This window comes from Podarcis liolepis, assembly GCF_965112155.1.
Source record: "Podarcis liolepis genome assembly, chromosome: 8".
In the NCBI taxonomy this organism is placed as follows: domain Eukaryota; kingdom Metazoa; phylum Chordata; class Lepidosauria; order Squamata; family Lacertidae; genus Podarcis; species Podarcis liolepis.
Window position 1 is genome coordinate 14,421,245 of NC_139560.1, and position 21,126 is coordinate 14,442,370.

Here is a 21,126-nt window from a genome sequence, read left to right on the forward strand (position 1 = left end):
AAATCGGCATCGCTCCACTTTCATTCTTAAGTACAATATCCCACGTTTCCACGTTTTCTTTTTTCCCCTTCAAAATTCCTCATGAAAATTCATCAACATTTTAGTGTGATTTCCCCCTGATAAACACATTTTTTTGCACAGCAATTTCCCCAAATGCATTTTTTCGCTAATATATACATATATTTGCACACTTTGTCATAGTATATGCATTTTGAAACACATTGCTTGACCAAAGAAATGCATTGCAAAATAGGAAGAAGTGGGCATTTCAACGGATGGCTATGTTTCTGTTCATGTATTCTTTCAAAAAATGAGAATTAGGTAGGTTCACCTTTAAATGTGGGCTGAATTGGATTTCTCCTACATCCCCAAATACAAATTCCTTTCTATCCACTGGGACTTGCTAGGAAAGGTAACCTTATCTTTCGTCTGCTAACATCCTCCAGCAAGCAGGCGATAGAGTTAAAGGTTGCCTTCCTCAATTGTCACAATGGGATAGATTTGATGTCAGAAGAGGATCTTATCTTCGCAAAAGATGCATATTCCTCCCTGCATTTTCAGCAGATGAATTACTCAGAAGGGGAAGCAATCTGTCATTTGCAAGAGCCCTATTCTCCCCCTTTTTTGCCTTCTCTTATTCATCTTTCAGTTCTGGGCAAACCTACAGAACTGGGCCAGTTCACACACATACGTGCAACATTAGTTCCGTCATCATTTAATGCCTCACCAATTGATGGCGCATATCTGAATGCAAGAGCTGCCTCTGCTGAAAATATTGCATTTAGATTGATACGAACGGGGACCGTTTAAGATTTTTTTGACACCTGGGGCAAGGTGGCACATATTGGTGTTGCAGCAGATTATGGATACACTCTTGATTTATCTGGGGAGACAACCATGCCAGGGGAAAAAAAATCTCTTGAACTGAGATTTCTGATGTGGCAGTTGACTTTTCAGTCATGCCTCCCTAGGGACCTGCTTAGTCTGACTTGTTTACACAGGGGGCAGCTGTGTCCCCCCCCCAATACAGTTCTCTCCCAGAGCATCACCAGGTCCCATCGCTCCCAGGAGAACTCACTCTATGTGCAATAAAAAAATTTCTTCCAGTAGCACCTTAAAGACCAACTAAGTTAGTTCTTGGTATGAGCTTTCGTGTGCATGCACACTTCTTCAGATATCTTCTGTGTATCTGAAGAAGTGTGCATGCACATGAAAGCTCATACCAAGAACTAACTTAGTTGGTCTTTAAGGTGCTACTGGAAGGAATTTTTTTATTTTGACTATGGCAGACCAACACGGCTACCTATCTACTACTGGATCTATGTGCAATGAAAGTGTGTGGTGCCAAGGAGCTCTGCACACTAGCTACACAGGCTGAGGGGGTGTGTGAATATGCCATTTTAGAGCTGATTTCTATGTCTTTATAGCTTTTGATTCTATGACTTATTTCATAGGGTTTTTTGCATATTTATTATAAGTCACCAAGAGATTGATTATTAGTTGGCATGCAATTGCAGAACTAAGTAAATAAACGCCACAGGAACGCCACACATTTAAAGCACTGTTATGCCACTTTAAATAGTCATGGCTCCCACCCCCCCCACCAAAGAATTATGGGAAGTGTAGTTTGCTCAAGGAGATGAGAGTTGTTAAAGGTAAAGGGACCCCTGACCATTAGGTCTAGTCGTGACCGACTCTGGGGTTGCGGCGCTCATCTCGCTTTATTGGCCGAGGGAGCTGGCGTACAGATTCCAGGTCATGTGGCCAGCAGGACTAAGCCGCTTCTGGCGAACCAGAGCAGCGCACGGAAATGCTGTTTACCTTTCCTCCAGAGCGGTACCTATTTATCTACTTGCACTTTGACTTGCTTTCAAACTGCTAGGTTGGCAGGAGCAGGGACCGAGCAATGGGAGCTCACCCCGTTGCGGGGATTCGAACCGCCAACCTTCTGATCGGCAAGTCCTAGGCTCTGTGGTTTAACCCACAGCACCACCCGCGTCCCCCCCATAAAGAATTATGGGAAGTGTAGTTTGCTCAAGGAGATGAGAGTTGTTAGGAGACACCTATTCCTCTCAGAGCGCTACGGTTTCTTCCATGGGAAGAGAGGTTGATTGTTAATCCACTCTGGGAATTGTCGCTTTGTGAGGGGAATGCCGGTCTCCTAACAACTCCTAACATATTGCCCTTCCCAGGATTCTTTGGGAGAAACCATGACTGTTTAAATGAAAGCTTCAGGTGTAGCCTCTTTGTCATAAAGTCCCCACCATTCATTTCACAACATTTGTATACTGCTTGATTGTCCTAAAACTTCACAGCGGTTTTATTTCTGAGCCAGATGCAAATTGTGGCGCATGAACTCAAGAGGCTTGGCAGATAGAGCAGCTTCATAGCACATTGCATCTAGTATTCAAGAAAATATCTCACGTACCAATTCTTGCTTATACAACGTTAGTCTCTTTTTGTCCAAAGGCGTCCGATTCATCAATTTGGGCTTCTTTTCAGCATTCGCAATGAAGGCCCTGAAATGAAGACACAGTCAGAGATGGTATCTTCATAACGATGGATCGTAATTCTCCTGAAGCAAGTTCCTCTGTGTAGCCCGCCAGATGAGCCAGAAGATACTAAGCGCTCAGATTCATAACGTAATATTAAAGCGGAGGCATCGTTTATTGCTGGGAGAAGTATAAAGAAGTGGAAATGCAATTTGTATGGTAATATTTCAATATGAAATTAATTAGTTTGGGGGATATGTGGCTATTTTGCATCCCATCCATTGTGCTCAAACGAAGTTTGAGCAAGCAAAGTCATTTGCATGCATGTTGACCTTGCAGATTTTTGCAGAATCTATTTGCAGTGGATGCTGCTGATTATTTCCAATGTGTGCGATGTTCTTCTGACAGTTCCGAAAGCCTAGTGGGCAATCTGGTAATGAATCTGCTGGAATATGAGGAATGGGAACAGAATTGAAGAAAATAGATAAATAGATCTCTGCGTGAAGTTGGAGTCTAAGTCAGCAACAGCTTTTTGCAACAGGACACCAAGTTAAGCGAGCAAGTTAGGTACTGTCAGAGCTGCCCTAGGTCCCAGCTCACAAAGGACCAACACCACTCCGTTGTTATGTACAAAAGTCTTTATTGAAGTTCATTTTCGTTTCCACAGCCGCAGCATGCAGCTCTACGTCTGAAACTCTAGACCGCCGAAGCTCCGTCTGAGTCTCCTCCCCCCAGACACCAGTTTAAGACCCTTGCCTTGCTCCACCTCTTCCTCCGCTCTTTCCTCCTCTGGGTCTGCCTGTCCACTGGGGTTTCGCCCTTCCTAGATTCTTCTGACGCTGATTCCCCTGATTCTTCTCCCTCCCTCCGGCGGGCTTTAGGACCTGGTTCCCAATCCGGGCTTTCTGCTGTCCCGCGCGCCTGTACATTTGAACTTGGCGCGCGCGCCCAGCCCCCAACCTTCCTTCTGACCGTTACACTGCTCTTGTCACTGCTTCCCCCTTCGGGGATGCTAGCTGGACTTGACCTCTCCTCCGTTCCCCCACTCTCCGATGGAGGCGTGGTCAGTCTCGACTCATCTCCTCTCCCTGCTGGAGGAGATGCTGGCTCTGACACCTGGGACCCTTCCCCCCCACTACGCTCTGGTGGGGAAGCTGGTCCTGATCTCCAGCTGCTGCTTTGGGAGTCCCCGCTGGCTCCCCTTGCCCTAACCCTCGGTGCCTCCTTCTGGGAATCTTCTGATTCACTGGAGAGGCTCGTGGAATCTCTCGGGTCACTGCTATACCCCCCTACACTGCCCTCCGATTCTTCCCCTTCGCTCTCCATTTCCTCTCTCCCCTGTGCCTCTGTTCCTGAGGCCCTGACAGGTAATAATAATAATAACAATAAATTTTTATTTATACCCCGCCCTCCCCAGCCAAGACCGGGCTCAGGGCGGCTAACAACCAATAATAAAAATAAGTTGATTAAAATATAATTTAAAAGATTAAGACACAACATTAGGGTGCAATCTCTTCATAGGAGGAGAAAGCAAAAGAAAAGAGGGGGAGGGAATCAAACTGATTCTAAGCCAAAGGCCAGGTGGAATAATTCCATCTTACAGGCCCTGCGGAAAGAGATCAGATCCCGCAGGGCCCTGGTCTCAAGAGACAGAGCATTCCACCAGGCCGGAGTCAGTGTTGAGAAGGCCCTCGCTCTGGTTGAGGCTAATTAACTTCCTTAGGGCCCGGGACCTCTAGGGTGTTGCTATATATGGACCTGAAGGTCCTCCGTGGGGCATACTGGGAGAGGCGGTCCTGTAGGTACGAGGGTCCTAGGCCGTGGAGGACTTTAAAGGTCAAAACCAGCACCTTAAATCTGACCCTGTACTCCACCAGGAGCCAATACAGCTGGAAAAGCACTGGGTGACTATGCTCCCATGACAGAGACCCTGTGAGGAGCCTCGCTGCAGCATTCTGCACCCGCTGGAGTTTCTGGGACAGCTTCAAGGGCAGCCCCGCGTAGAGTGAATTACAGTAGTCAAGCCCAGAGGTGACCATCGCATGGATCACTGTGGCCAAGTTGGGCCAGGAAAGGTAAGGGAATCCTTTGCCCACTTACATGGGAATAAGTCCCTTTGAACTCAGTGGGACTTGTGTCAGAGTTGACATCAGAGGCAGTTTTAGGGCAGTGTGACCAGTTCCACCTGGAAACTGGACAATGAATGAAGATGACACAGCAAGCATTTGAGGCTATGAGGAGGAGGTGTGACAGTTCTGGCAAGTTGGGATACTGCCAGGGAGACGGAGGCATCAGGCAGGTACCAGTCGTCTCCAGACGATCGTCTCCAGACGATCACCGGTCTCCCGTGAAACAGCATCAGTCAATTAGCGATACGAGCCTCAGAGACATTCCAAGACCCGTGCACACCCTTTTCAGCAGAGTCTCCACAACAGAAGATGCAGACAGAAGAGCATATTTACAGCTTTATTCAACGTAGATCAGAACAAAGGAAAAACATGACTGCTTGCCACCGTGTCCAGGAAAACAGCCGGAACAAAAGCTATATACAAAACGGAAGTTCCCAGCAAGAAGCTGGAAGTCAACAGGTATGTGATACACAACAATCATGCCTGACCATTTAAGGTGGAAGGGAATTATCCTAATATCCTCCCCCTTTCCGTGTAACCTGTAGTACCTGTGGTTCAACCCAATTGCAACCTCTGTACATAAACCTTAAGTTGTTCTCTGCTAACAACCTTAGACAACAGATCAGCAGGAATTTCATTTCCTGGCATGTAGGACACCTGAATGAGTCCTTTCTGAATACACTCTCTTGCACGATGTAACTTAATCTGCAAGTATTTGGTTCTTTGCTTGCAACTCTCTGAGTTCAGCAAAGCCAAACAGGATCTATCCTACGACTCAGCTTTATATGTGCTATAACACTGTGACACCTGTTGATTCTGTGGAGTCCCTACAGGATTTCTCTGTATGAAGCTTACAGTGCGATCAATTAGAATTGGTTTTTTGATGTGTCTAGATCCGGCCCTTGAGTCCTCCTGCCTGCTTCCCAAAGCCTAGTTAGTGCTTGCCCAGCTTTAGGAAGGAGGAAAGGAGACCCTGCCAGAGCCCTTGCACCTTCTTCCCAAAGCCCAGCACAGTGTGAGGGCTGCGGGGGGCACCAAGTTTTGGCCTAGCTCAGCAGTGGCATAGCGTTGGTTGCTGGCACCTGGGGCAGGTGGACGTGAACCAGAGGGGCAGGGGGCGTGCACTGGGGGGGGGGTGTGAGAGGTGCCAGGTGAGGACACCAGCCCAGCCTTTGCCGCCAACGCCACCGGAGCGACCCCACCAGGGCAAAGAAGCCACACAGGGCTGAGCCCCTCTGGCAAACACGGCCCTTGGCAGGTTGAGAAGAACACCAGGCTGGGCCGTGCTGGGGGCACCTAGTTTGTGCCCCCTTAAGAATTGTGCACCCGGGGCCACGGCCCCCCTGGCAATCCCACGCTATGCCCCAAATCTACTGCTGCGGACACGCACAGGATTATGTTGTCAAAGAAGCAACTACGGTATAGCCGAGGGACACAGAGCCTATGGTCTTCCAGGAGATGTGGGACTCCAACTCCCATCAGCCCCAGCCAGCATGACCAATGGTGCAGGATCATGGGAGCTGTAGTCCAGCAAGATCTGGAAGGCCACAAATTCCCCATCCCTGGTATAGCCTTCTTTGTATTACTTGTTCATTCCTTACCCACCTCCTGGAAACTATAAGGTACACTTTTTCTTACCTACTTTGGTAGATACAATCAGGTATAAAGTATATGTACTGTCAGCTTCTCCAGTAGATAGTCTTACCTACTTTGGTTGATAAAATCCGTTAAAGTGGACCTCATTTTCTCCTCTGAGGCAATCTCAGAAACTTTGATCAGATCTCTCACTTGTTCTAAACCTTCTTCCTAAGGGATGGGGCATGGGGAGAAAAAGTTGCATGAAGAGCATATAAATGTCACTAGAAATGGCAAGAGTTGCTTTCAATTAATTCAATTATTAGGAGGGAAAGCCTTCACTGGCTAATTAGCTTAAGTGATAAACGATAATTGGTTCCAGCTAATTGGCATGTATGACACATTTTTTACTGAGAAGTGAATTTATTAGTTCCTCGGTGCATTGTAGACTCAACATAGTTTATGTTAATCACGTCAGAGGTCTCCAGAAAGGGGACATTCTCTGCTGAGATGTCATGTTATAAACAATCTTCTGTCTTCTGATGGCGGGCGATTTTTGACATGTGCCATACTTTGAGTTTAAAAAGGGCCGAATCTTGGCTCTGACTCATGACCCGCTCCCATGCAGTCTCAAAAATATGCAAAGCCTCTTTGACCCCTTCCTTTCCAATGCAAACATCAACAGAAGCGTTGGCAATGTTCCCCCTTTATTAACGTAAAGATGCTGTAGCCTGAAAAGTGATGCTATGGGACAAGGGTGGGGGAACTGAGATCCTTGAGATGTTGTTAGACTCCAGTCCATCCGCCCCAACCAGCATGGCCAATGGAGAGGGATGGTGGGAGTTGTGGCCCAATAACTTCCAGAGAGACACAGGTTCCCTGCCTCTGTTACAGGTGATCAGTTATCAATATATTCAGTAGAGAAATAGAAACATCAGCAAAACAGCAATTCTGAGCAGGAGCCCAGATCTGAAGGTGCAGAGCCCATCTGACGGCATGGGGCCACCCATCTTTGAGTCCAGTTGATGAGGATAAAGTCAGGCTCCACACATGCTTTGGATCAGGGCTCTGGTGAGAGGCCAGGGATTTTTTTTGGGGGGGGGAGGGAAGGACAGCAGAGTCACCTATAAGTAGAGCCTAGCTAGCAACTTGAAGCAACTCTTTATCCTGCATAGTTCCCCATTTGTTATGTACTAAGCTTGGATCCTAGAACAATAGGCAAGTAGGATCCTAGAATGCAACAACTGATTGGCTTGCAGGAGAAGACCAATCAGGCTCCAGGAGGAAGTTAATCAGCCTATTAGGCTGGTAGGATCGTAGAATGCAACAACTGATTGGCCTGCAGAAAAAGACCAATCAGGCTCCAGGAGGGAAGCAGAATCAGCCAATCAGACGGGACTCATTGTGTAAATAATGTATATAAAAGGCTGAGGTTTGGGGGGCAATTTAATCACTGCTCTACAAGCTGCAATAAAGAGCATGAAATCACTACAGGTCTCCGAGTATATTTCACCATTATTTCTTGCGCCACTATGGAGAAGGCCCTCTGCCTGGTTCCCTGTAACTTCACTTCTCGCAACAAGAGAACTGCCAGAAGACCCTTGGAGCTGGACCTCAGTAGCTTTATTACATCCATTTGTTTTTAAAATGAAATTGATGGTTATGGGTTGCAGACAATGCTAGTCCTACTCAGAGAAGGCCCATTGAAATTAATGTAGATGACGAACTTAGGTCCATTGATTTCAGTGTGTCTACTCTCCATAAAGCTCAGTTGGAGACAACCCTCCACCTGCATTTTGATAATTTTAGTATGTCTACTGGTTTTTAAAGTCTCTATTGCTATTTTAATTAATGGAAACCAAATTGAGGAAAACTTAGAAATGATACACAGGAATCACTTGCAGAGTTAGAAACCTTTTCCCCACCCACTTTTTTGGGGCACGAAAAGCTTAAAGTGCTGTCGAGCTTCTCTCACACCAACGCAGAATCACATCTATGAATATTCCAGCCATTTGCAAAGCCAACTCAAGCAAGAGAATTCTCTTGAGAATTCCAGTGTGCGAAAATGCCCCCACCCCAAGTTTAGCAAGTGGTTTGGAGAAGCATGGTCCAGTATACCTGAAGGAGCGTCTCCATCTCCATCGTTCTTCCTGAACACTGAGGTCCAGAGCCGAGGGCCTCTGGTGGTTCCCTCGCTACGAGAAGCCAAGTTACAGGGAACCAGGCAGAGGGCCTTCTCGGTGGTGGCACCCACCCTGTGGACCGCTCTCCCACCAGATGTCAAAGAGAAAAATAATTACCAAACTTTTAGAAGACATCTGAAGGCAGCCCTGTTTAGGGAAGCTTGTAATGTTTAATAGGTTATTGTATTTTAGTGTTCTGTTGGAAGCCGCCCAGAGTGGCTGGGGAAACCCAGCCATATGGGTGGGGTATAAATATATTATATTATTATTATTATTATTATTATTATTTATTATCAATATTCCTGCAGGCTTACCAGGAGATGTGCCATTTTCTCGAGGACGTTAGAATAATACAGCCTGAAAGTTTGGTCACCCCAAAAACTCTTTATGTAGACACAGGGCTTCTTATCGTCATAGGGCAAATAAAGGTAGTTTCTGTGGAAAGAGATAAGATAGCGTCATTGATAGTTTTTTGGGATCTGCTACTGAAGTATAGTGATGTCCAAGTATACAGCCAATTTGCTTCCCATATATTCACAAGGCAATCTGATTGTACGGATAGGTCATTTTCTTCAGATTTGTATGAATCCACAGAACTCAACTGCATCTCTTCTTTTAAATTGGACATACTCAGAAAGATTACAGCAGCACTTCAGTTGCAAATGGCTGATAAAACCCTTTCCCCTTACAGTATTTTTCACTTAAATCTGAACTCAGAAAGTCCTGGCTGTGCACCTTCCTTCCTTCCTTCCTTCCTTTCTTTCTTCACTGCTTGCAAAATAAAATTTTCTTCAAAAAGCAAGGGTGCCAGCGACCAGCTTGGCTGGAGACAGTGAGATGTGCCAGCCATCAGGCATGAAGCCCAATGTGCTCATCCCAAGTCTTTGCCCTATAGCTGTGCTTTTTTCAGAAGGCTGTTTTGAAGGCAGCTTTGTTTGCACTTAAAATCTTCTCCACCTGCTAAATTGCTTTTCTTCTAGATGATTTCCCTTTAGATATGCAACTTGTGTGCTATTAATCCTTACTTGACTAATTAAAATGCATCAGCCACATCACTGCATAGCTTTATCCAATATGCTGGTGTGTGTGTGTGTGTGTGTGTGTGTGAGAGAGAGAGAGAGAGAGAGAGAGAGAGTTAGTTTATAGAACTGGAGGCGAGGGAGAAAAACATGGAATCTGGTTGTCACACCTGACTAGTCCCACAGCTCAGTAGCAGAGCATCTTCATGCAGAAAGTCCCAGGTTCAAATCCTGGCATCTCCAGGTCAGGCTTGGAGATAACACTGTCTGATATCCCACACAACTTTCCCCAAGGACTTAGATTTAATTGCAACAAACACGATAGTCAAAACAGATCTATAGCTGGTTGTTTCATAACATTGTTGTTCATTGCCCAATTTTTATGGGCTTGTTTTTGAAGTACATTGCAAGCATATTTTTGTGGGTCTTAATGTTGATTGTGTCTAACTCAGCATAGGGCCGTTTCCTATATTCCAATGGTGCCTTCAGGGCTGAATTTCAGCAGGCGCATCTGTGATTTGATGCAATACCCTCCGAGAGGCCAGTTGCATTATGTTGACATAAGAGTGCTCCAGAGAAGGCATATGATTCTCATGTTCTCGTCCAGACAGAAAAAGTGTTCATACACTTAATAGCTTTGACACAAAAGGGAGGCTGTTCCTTCACCAATGAATGTAAACCAGGCTTCCTCAACCTTGGCCCTCAATATGTTTTGAGACTACAGTTCCCATCATTCCTGACCACTGGTCCTGCTAGCTAGGGATCATGGGAGTTGTAGGCCAAAAACATCTGGAGGGCCAAGATTGAGGAAGCCTGATGTAAACATTAGCACTTTACAGTGTCATGAAAGGATCATCTAGTGAAATTGTTCATTAACAGATTAGGAATGTGGCACACTCATAAAAATGGTCCACTCTCTTCTTCCTTGCCACTCACTTAAAGGTAAAGGGACCCCTGACCATTAGGTCCAGTCGTGGCTGACTCTGGGGTTGCGGCGCTCATCTCACTTTACTGGCCAAGGGAGCTGGCATACAGCTTCTGGGTCATGTGGCCAGCATGACTAAGCCGCTTCTGGCAAATCAGAGCAGCACATGGAAACGCTGTTTACCTTCCTGCCGGAGCGGTACCTATTTATCTACTTGCACTAGTGTGCTTTCGAACTGCTAGGTTGGCAGGAGCCGGGACCGGAAAACTCACCCCATCACAGGGATTCGAACCGCCGACCTTCTGATCGGCAAGTCCTAGGCTCTGTGGCTTAACCTACAGCGCCACCTGCAGTGGAGAAGGGGGCTTTTCTCTATTCCTCTTTGCCCCTGGTGCTCAGAATGCAGGGAGAGAGAGAAAGGAAGAGAAACAGCAGGCTGAACAGAGAGGAAGACCTCCTGCTGGAACGAAGACACCCCTGATTGCATCAGCAGGAGAGCAAAAAATGGTAAAAGGTAAAGGACCCCCGGATGGTTAAGTCTAGTCAAAGGTGACTATGGGGTTGTGGCGCTTATCTCGCTTTCAGGCTGAGGGAGCCGGTGTTTGTCCACAGACAGCTTTTAGGGTCATGTGGCCAGCATGACTGAACCGCTTCTGACACAACGGAACACCATGGCAGAAACCAGAGTGCACAGAAATGCCATTTACCTTCCCACCCCAGCGGTACCTAGTTATCTACTTGAACTGGCGTGTTTTCGAACTGCTAGGTTGGCAGGAGCTGGGACAGAGCAACGGGAGCTCACCCCATCATGCAGATTTGAACCGCTGACCTTCTGATCGGCAAGCCCAAGAGGCTCAATGGTTTAGACTGCAGCGCCACCGGCGTCCCTTCCAACAGGGTCCAAATTAGGCTTGGAATTAACCACACTATTTTCTGGGTGAGTCCTTGGTTTCCCAAGTCCAATTCTGATATCAAGCAGAGGGGAAAACTCTTTCTCCAAGGTTTAATAATTTTGGGAAACTTGATTGCCATGTAATTTTTTGGGGTGTCCCCCATTCAATCAATTGTAGTCTCACTGTTTGAATGAACATGAGATAGAATCCAAGAAAGGTCAGGATTCATATTGGTCACTTAATTACCCAGTTATACACTAAGCTGTGTTTTACTGTAGCTACCATCCAGAGTAATGAAATGCAAGCATGCAATCTCTGTCTCTTCCACAATTTTCGGAAACTAATAGCATTTATTCAATTTAACATTGAGTCTCTGGGCAATATTTTTAGCACATCTAGATAAGAATTTGCTAGGGGCCACTAGGGGCTCAATCTGGACCATGGATTGCCAGTCACCTATACCTGATATGCAGCATAGTTCTATTATACTTTATGCCATAAATTCATTTGTCCACAAGAATCCGATAAAGGAAGGAGAAATGCAAAATCTGAAATAGCTTTGCACCTACATGAAAGGGACGCGGGTGGCGCTGTGGGTAAAACCTCAGTGTCTAGGACTTGGTGATCGTATGGTCGGCGGTTCGAATCCCTGCGGCGGGGTGAGCTCCCGTCATTCGGTCCCAGCTCCTGCCCACCTAGCAGTTCGAAAGCACCCTTAAAGTGCAAGTAGATAAATAGAGACTGCTTTCTAACGGGAAGGTAAACGGCGTTTCCGTGTGCTGCGCTGGTGCTGGCTCGCCAGCTGCAGCTTCGTCACGCTGGCCACGTGACCAAGTGTCTTCGGACGGCGCCATGTGGCCAAGTGTCTTTGGACGGCACCGGCTCACGGCTTCTAGAGCGAGATGAGCGAGCAACCCTAGAGTTGGACACGACTGGCCCGAACAGGCAGGGGTACCTTTACCTTTACCTTTACATGAAAGAGAGATGTCGGTCTTTAAGGAGTGGTGGAACCAGACAAATACCATAGCAGCTAATATAAAGCAATTGCAGATTTCTGTTCTTTTATTGCAGCCATTTTAGATCCGAATGTCTATCAGGCGAATACATAAAAACCCACCAGCTGCCTCTCCAAGATAATAGCTGATCATCTACATTCTCTAGTACTGTCATGAGAGACGGCAGCTACGTCCTTGACAGCCTCTGTTTTTCATCTCTCTCACCAGGAGACTGTCCTAAAAGACCATTCTCTTCTAGTCTAGTATTACTGGCAATGATTTCATCTGATTGCTTTGTTTTCTCAGAGCACATCTCTCTGCCTTTTTCTGAAGTTTTGGGATATAACATCAGGCATAGAGATGAGGAGCAAATGCAAATGTCACATTCCTGATCTCCTCTGGAGTGTTATAAGTCAGACACATGTTCTCCCTGCTATCCTCCCTTGGGAGGAGTCCCCCTTCTGCCCCATGGTTTGCTTTAACCATGGTGTATTCTTACCACTATGGCCATGGCTGGTGCAGACCAGAATCACCTTATGACCAATGCTTGCAAATCCTGTACAAATCAAAGCAAGATTATGTGGTAATTTGGGTACCCCTGTAATACAAAGGCTTCCAGTTATGCTACTATCATTATAACATGCAGGCTTTCTGGTTTCCATAAGAATTATGGTTCTTATCATTTTAAAACGAATACAGTGGTACCTCGCAAGACGAATGCCTCGCAAGACAAAAAACTCGCTAGACGAAAGGTTTTTCCGTTTTCGATTTGCCTCGCAAGACGAATTTCCCTATGGGCTTGCTTCGCAAGACGAAAACGTCTCGCGACTTTGTTTCCTTTGTCTAAAAACAAATACATGTTTTGTTTATAAAGTTAATTTATTTTCCCTTCAATTTTTGAACTGCTCTTTACAGTATGTGTGACTTTAAAGAGCAGTTAATAAACTGTTGTTGTACCAAATTTGGCTTTGTTTGGACTTTTTTTGACCATAGGAACGCATTAATTGATTTTCAATGCATTCCTATGGGATTTCGTGATTCGCAAGACGAAAAATTCGCTAGACGACAAAATTTGCGGAACGAATTAATTTCGTCTTGCGGGGCACCACTGTATTGAGATTTTATATGTATATCATAAACCTTGCTAAATAAATGAATGAAATACTTCATTGCTCAGGAAGTGGTCCTATTTGCACAATACACCAGTATGACTGCATTACCATTTGTGCTATCAGGTCAGCATGCTACTTTCTTGTCCCCTCAAAATTTGGGCCAAAAAAACCGTGTAGAATAGATTGCTGTCTCCCTTAACAACTGGCCCCACTGACATAGGAATATGGATTAATTCAATTTTGTTTAGATTTTAATGAGAAACTACTTAATTAGCACTTCTCAAGCCAACAAGCGAAGCAAAACCCAATGTCCTTAGAAATCCTCTGAATGTCACAGTGCATTTATCCAATGAGAGAGAAAGAAAGAGGTGGGGAGTGTGCTTTAAAATGCATTGATTAGCAAAAATTGATGTACAAAAATGCATTATTTTATGGAAATTGCACATATAGATTTGTAATGTCAAAACGGCACACCAAAATGTGTTTATTCAAAGGAATTTGCATGGAAATGCTGATTGTTTTCAAGACAACTTTTTTTAATAGGAAAAAAATAAATAAATTGTGAATTGCAACAGAAATGTGCAAAACTGACTTTAAAGATTGGGGGAAATGAGAAATTGGGCGGACCAAAATTGGTAGATTTGTCCATATCTACTTAGGAAAGACCCGTATCTCTAGAGACTCAGGTCAAGGAGAGAGATTTAATGAAGCCTATAAGTGTTTTGGGCTATACCTGTTTCCCTCAGTGATGAGCGGCTTCTCTGGGTGTGTGGTAGATACCAGCGGCACTGCAAAGTCATGTGAAGCTTCTCCCGTTCCCTCATGCAGAAGAGGGGTACCTTCCTCCTCCTCTCCCTCATGACCTTTCTTCTTGCTCCCAGCTCCAGGTGACACTCCATCAATAACATTGCCAAAATTCCCTAGAGGTACAAACCAAATATGGGAGAGGGGTAACAGAATTAGGCTACATCCAGGACGAAAGCGTTTAAACACAACCGGACAGCCAAAATGTTGCGAGCACATAAAGATAGAAAGGTTAGGTTGTTTTGGAGGAAATACCATTTGAAAATAGGATTAATGATTTACAGTATATGGATCAAGAAAGGAAGCTTAATTCTATTTGATTAATTGGGAAAATTAATTGGGTAAATGTCTAAACAGGAATTGAACATGTACAGTTGATGGAAATAGAAATGGATGGGAAAGTCTTAGAAATTAAGAAATTAGAAATTAAGAAGAAGTATTTTACTGTGAGCAGCAAAAGGAAGCATCTCAATAGTCAATAGTTAAGTTGGTCTTAATTTTAAATTTGGAAAATTAATTAAAAAATCAATTGGGGAAAATAATAATAAACACAACCAGATTATAACTACAGTAGATCTTTTCCACACACAAGATACTATGGATAATGTTTGAGTTTTGAATTCTTAAAAGTTGTCCTCTTGTTGACCCTGTTTCTGAAGACTCCTCCTATACAACATCCTTGATGGTCTTAAAAGAGAATTAGACAAGTTCATCAGTGGCTACCAGCCACAATGGCTATGGTCTACCTTCGCTGTCAGAGGCAGCCAATTTCCGGGAATCACAGGTGAGGAGGATGCTATAGGAAACCAGGTCTTTGTTCTGGCTTCCTATAGGATTCTGGTTGGCCACAGGGAGAACAAGCTTGTGGATTAGGTGAGCCTTTGGCCTGATCCAGCAGGACTCTTCTCGTGCTCAAAGATTTTATTACTCTTCGCTGTGCAAATACACAAAGGAAGTCCTTTCTTGTCCAGCCTCTCCCAAGTCCATGCTTGAGTAAATATTAGACACCGCCTTGTTTACTAAGGAGGCCTTTCCTTATCGGAAAAAACCACTCTGTTCTTGAACATGGAGAATGATAAAGGTGTTACCGCAGCTACTGCATACAAACAGGGAGGGATAGCCCAGGTCAAGCAAGGCAGGGTCAAAGTAGAGACATGTAAGAACTTCCCTGTGGTTTAATGACCTGTTGGAGTCTTCCTTAAGTCTGCTTTCTGGTCTTAAATAGAAGTTAGGATGTTCATCTGTAATGCCTGCCTTATTTGTTGTTGTTTTGTTGTTTAGTCATTTAGTCGTGTCCGACTCTCCATGACCCCATGGACCAGAGCACGCCAGGCACTCCTGTCTTCCACTGCCTCCCGCAGTTTGGTCAAACTCATGCTGGTAGCTTCGAGAACACTGTCGAACCATCTCATCCTCTGTCATCCCCTTCTCCTTGGGCCCTCCATCTTTCCCAACATCAGGGTCTTTTCCAGGGAGTCTTCTCTTCTCATGAGGTGGCCAAAGTCCTGGAGCCTCAGCTTCATGATCTGTCCTTCCAGTGAGCACTCAGGGCTGATTTCCTTAAGAATGGATAGGTTTGATCTTCTTGCAGTCCATGGGACTCTCAAGAGTCTCCTCCAGCACCATAATTCAAAAGCATCAATTCTTCGGCAATCAGCCTTCCTTATGGTCCAGGTCTCACTTCCATACATCACTACTGGGAAAACCATAGCCTTAGAGCGGTGCAAAAACTAATAAAATCACTATTAGAGTGACATCCCAGTTGAACAGAGATGATGCCCATGCAACTCTGATGAGATTGAATCCATTGGGCATGTTCTTCTATACTGCCTGTTGTATTGCGATACCCAAAGAGAGCTAATTCAAACACTACTAGGGAAATTACCTGGCCACTCAGGAAACCTAAGTTAAATATCTCCTTGCCAACAACAATCTGAATATCACCAGGCCTGTTGAGAAATTCGGTTTTATGGCAAGTTGGACAAGACAGGCTGCGGTGACAGTGATGGCCGACGAATAAGCACTGATTTTAAACTTTGGAACACAGATTTTAGTTGAAGGAGTGATATTTTTAATGTAAATAAGTTTATAGGAAATTTCTAATTACGTCCACCTCTTGATACTGATGAAGCGTATGTTTCTGTTGCTAATTTTGCTGTCTGGTCTTCGACTGCAATAAAGATGGATTGATTGAATAAAGTTACCTGCTGAAAGTTGTGCAGATTTTTTTGTTTGCCTATTGTGCTACAGTTTGAGAACAACCTGACCTAGGAGGAAAACCAGGATATCAGAGCGCGTTTGATGTTCCTGCTTTCCTATTTATGACTGAGAAATGGCATCTGCAATAAAAAGAATTGCAAAACCTTTGCTGACTAGGAAGAAGAAGAAGAAGAAGAGTTTGGATTTGATATCCTGCCTTTCACTCCCCTTCAGGAGTCTCAAAGCGGCTAACATTCTCCTTTCCCTTCCTCCCCCACAACAAACACTCTGTGAGGTGAGTGGGGCTGAGAGACTTCACAGAAGTGTGACTGGCCCAAGGTCACCCAGCAGCTGCATGTGGAGGAGCGGAGACACGAACCTGGTTTCCCAGATTACGTGACTACCGCTCTTAACCACTACACCACACTGGCCTTGTATCTGATTTCTCTTTGGAGTTCTGACTTGCAAAAGAGAGTGAGACAAAGGCAATACAGAATCATAGAATCATAGAGTTGGAAGAGACCACAAGGGCCATCGAGTCCAACCCCCCTGCCAAGCAGGAAACACCATCAGAGCACTCCTGACATATGGTTGTCAAGCCTCTGCTTAAAGACCTCCAAAGTAGGAGACTCCACCACACTTCTTGGCAGCAAATTCCACTGTCAAACAGCTCTTACTGTCAGGAAGTTCTTCCTAATGTTTAGGTGGAATCTTCATTCTTGTAGTTTGGATCCATTGCTCCGTGTCCACTTCTCTGGAGCAGCAGAAAACAACATTTCTCCCTCCTCTATATGACATCCTTTTATATATTTGAACATGGCTATCATATCACCCCTTAACCTCCTCTTCTCCAGCTCCCTTAGCCGTTCCTCATAAGGCATCGTTTCCAGGCCTTTGACCATTTTGGTTGCCCTCCTCTGGACACGTTCCAGTTTGTCAGTGTCCTTCTTGAACTGTGGTGCCCAGAACTGGACACAGTACTCCAGGTGAGGTCTGACCAGCGCAGAATACAGTGGCACTATTACTTCCCTTGATCTAGATGCTATACTCCTATTGATGCAGCCCAGAATTGCATTGGCTTTTTTAGCTGCCACGTCAGACTGTTGGCTCATGTCAAGTTTGTGGTCAACCAAGACTCCTAGATCCTTTTCACATGTACTGCTCTCAAGTCAGGTGCCCCCCATCTTGTATTTGTGCCTCTCATTTTTGTTGCCCAAGTGCAATACTTTACATTTCTCCCTGTTAAAGTTCATCTTGTTTGTTTTGGCCCAGTTCTCTAATCTGTCAAGGTCGTTTTGAAGTGTGAATATGCTTTGTAACACATTGCATGCTCACAGTCATCATATACTATTTCTAAAAAAAAGAGCAAAATGAAATAATTCCTTGAGAAACTTCACTTATGCTGTTTAATTTTTAAAAATCTTCCTCAGAATTCCCTGATACGCCTCACCAGAGAAGGCATTTCCAAATTCACCCCAGCAGAGTACATTAGCAACCTAGTTTCCTGGGATAGCTCAGTCAACAGAGCGTAAGACTCTTAATCTGAAGGTCATGGGTTCGAGTCCCTGCATTGCAGGGGGTCAGACTAGATGACCCTTAGGATACCTTCCAACTCTACAATTCTATGATTCCTAACATGTGCCAAATATTGAGGATGCCTCCAGGCTGTCATTATTTTGCAGGAGGGATTCAAGAGCGTGCCACAAAATTTAGGTTTGCGTATTGACAGTGGATCAAAGTACTCTGTTATCCCCGCACAACAAATTCACTTTTTAAAGGACTCAGACATCTTTGCAGTTAGGAAAGTGACAAGGAAATGCCTTGAAAAGTGTGGAACGAATGGATGTTTAACAGAAAGGTGCATAAACACGATGCAAGCAAATTAGGGCAAGTACTCAATGTCGTATAATCTGCCTGCAAACAAATGGGAATAACTGATCAGTAAAGACTGGATACAATCTAAGCTCCATGTAAGCTTTGTGCAAGCAAAGCAGGAGGAAAGCTCAAAAAATAGGTCATCTGGGAGAAGCCCTTTGAAATGCCCCTAGAAATGACATCATTTTTTGTTTTCTCAAAATTCCCACAGAGATTTCACTTGAACAGAGTCCTCTAAGTTCACTTTGAATTTTGCTACTGGAATAATATAGTGGCAAGTCTACCTTTGATGTTGGAGAACATGAATTTAAACTAATAGCTGTAGGAGAGCTTTTATCCGTCCATTATGACTGGGATACAAAAATCAGCAAGGCAAAGTTGCTGAGTTATGTGACTGTTGTGTATTCAGTGGTCTGTGTTTGCCTGAGCTTGAGTCTGGACTAAGGATTCTGAGCTCCTGTGCTCTGATTCGATACATGATGTCCAATCACAGGACATTTCAAGATTTGGGCCTCTGTCATTGGCCCTTAAACTCTGAGTCGTGATTCACAGCTTGGAAGTTTAGACAGCCAATCACATTGGGAGTGGGAGTGGCCCAGGCTTTCAGGAATGTATATAAGCAGTTGCTTTGCCCCTGTTTCCCAGTTATTGAGTTCAATAAAGGTTCTTGCTGTTATTGCTGTGTTGTGCCTTGTGGGAACCCACCTACACTTCAATGACCCTCTTGCTCACAGAATTTAGTACACCCAACTGTATTCCCCACCACTGAAGATCCAACATCCTTATTCTGCTTCCGTGGCAAAAACTGGCCCAGAGCTTGAAAGAGGAGAAGCTGATGTGGCACCAGGTTTATACCAGATCCTCTAAATTTCCCCCCGGCCCGCAAGCGCAGTCAGATAAATCAGTTTGATAGCAACATCAGCTTGTAGATTCTCAACCATATCACCACCACCTCCTGTTCTTTTGTATGCCACTTTCCCACAAAACTGTGGCCAAAGTGGTTTACAACATATCAAGTGAACAATTTAAGCATAACAATTCAAATATATATGTATGTAAGTATGTATGTATGCATGTATATGTATATTTGTATACAGTCATACCTCGCGTTGAATGTGCTGCGGGATGAGCGCATTCGAGTTGCGCTCCGCGGCAACCCGGAAGTAACGGAGTGCATTACTTCCGGATTTCACTGCTTGCACATGCGCAGACGCTCAAAATAACATCACGCGCATGCGCAGAAGCGCCAAAACGTGACCCGCGCACGTGCAGATGCGCGGACACGGGTTACGTTTACTTCTGGATGAGAACGGGGCTCCGGAACGGATCCCGTTCGCATCTAGAGGTACCACTGTATATTAAAAAGGTAAAGGACCCGTGGCAGTTAAGTCCAGTCGTAGACGACTCTGGGGTTTCAGCACTCATCTCGCTTTACTGGCCGAGGGAGCTGGCATTTGTCCACAGACAGTTTTTCCGGGTCATGTGGCCAGCATGACTAAGCTGCTTCTGGTGAAACCAGAGCAGCGCACAGAAATGCCGTTTACCTTCCCATCGGCATGTTACCTATTGATCTACTCGCACTTTGACGTGCTTTCGAACTGCTAGGTTGGCAGGAGCTGGGACCGAACAACGGGAGATCACCCCGCCGTGGGGATTCGAACCGCCAACCTTCTGACCGCCAACCAACCTCAGTGGTTTAGACCACAGCGCCACCCGTGTCCCCATGTATATAATAAACAATTATAAATAATAATACCAATAAATACATACCCAGAAAATCAACCCATACAAGTTTTGAATCAAACACTACAAATAAATAAAGCAATCTAAAACTTAGCAGCTTAAAACTAAACAGGAGAGGGAATAATACCTGACACAGAAATAAAGGAGTAGAAATAACAACGTCCACACACACCAGATAACACAGCTATTTCCAATCGTTTTGATCCAAGACTCAGCCGTCCAAACAGTGTGGACACTCTCCACTCTGGCTTTCATCCAGAAGGACCTTATGGCCACTATTATCATGGGCTCTCATTCCACACAGAAGATCGTAGTTTTCCTCCTACATTCTCCCTCAAGTCAGCAGACATTCATCCAGCCTGGAGGTCATAAACCAAGTTCTTTTGGGAGGGGAGGACCCTTGGCTTTGTGGTGACTTTATAGCCCTTTCTCCAAATTAAAGATAAGGGTAACAGTGGAGAAACACTCAAGGAACACCCCACACACACTTACCAACAGACACCTCAAAGCTTATTGGTTTATCTCCAACCTTCCTATCGATCATCGTAGCTTCAAAAAAGGCCCCAAAGAGAAGGAATTCCTCAAACTGCTCCTCATGGATCTGGTAACAGGTCGAAAGAAAGAAAGAAGGAAAGAAGGAAAGAAGGAAAGAAGGAAAGAAGGAAAGAAGGAAAGAAGGAAAGAAAGAAAGAAAGAAAGAAAGAAAGAAAGAAAGAAAGAAAGAGCAGTGGGGAGAAAAAAGAACAAATTTGATTTATTGCACATACAGCTCTGTGTGAGGGCAAGCATTGGCTCAAATAAAGAGAAACTTAGAAGAGCAGTATCCATTTTAGTCTTGCGTCATGTCAAATTTCTGAGCAGGTTTAATCTGATGCTGTCTTGAATCGACAGCCCACTCTGATGGCTGAATTTGTGGTAACCATAAGAAAACGCCTATCAAAGGTAACTTCTGGCCAGTTCAGATTGTGGCTGTCAGCTTTTGCTATGCACTACCTTGCACAACGGGACGCGGGTGGCGCTGTGGGTTAAACCACAGAGCCTAAGACTTGCTGATCAGAAGGCTGGCAGTTCGAATCCCCGCGATGGGGTGAGCTCCCGTTGCTCAGTCCCTGCTCCTGCCAACCTAGCAGTTCAAAACACGCCAGTGCAAGTAGATAAATAGTTACCGCTCCAGCAGGAAGG

At 44.9% G+C, this 21,126-nt stretch overlaps 1 protein-coding gene across 2 annotated transcripts in view; it reads right to left on the bottom strand.

Moving 5' to 3' along the window:
• FER1L6 (fer-1 like family member 6) overlaps positions 1-21,126 on the bottom strand; it is a 120,438-nt gene that overhangs the window by 56,030 nt on the left and 43,282 nt on the right. For both annotated transcript variants that reach the window (XM_083516484.1, XM_083516483.1), the window contains exons 12-16: positions 20,437-20,545; positions 14,057-14,243; positions 8,694-8,814; positions 6,327-6,427; positions 2,429-2,519 (exon numbers count right to left, since the gene is read on the bottom strand). In XM_083516484.1, coding sequence (XP_083372610.1) covers positions 2,429-2,519; positions 6,327-6,427; positions 8,694-8,814; positions 14,057-14,243; positions 20,437-20,545 — 609 coding nt within the window. The remainder of the gene's footprint in view (positions 1-2,428; positions 2,520-6,326; positions 6,428-8,693; positions 8,815-14,056; positions 14,244-20,436; positions 20,546-21,126) is intronic.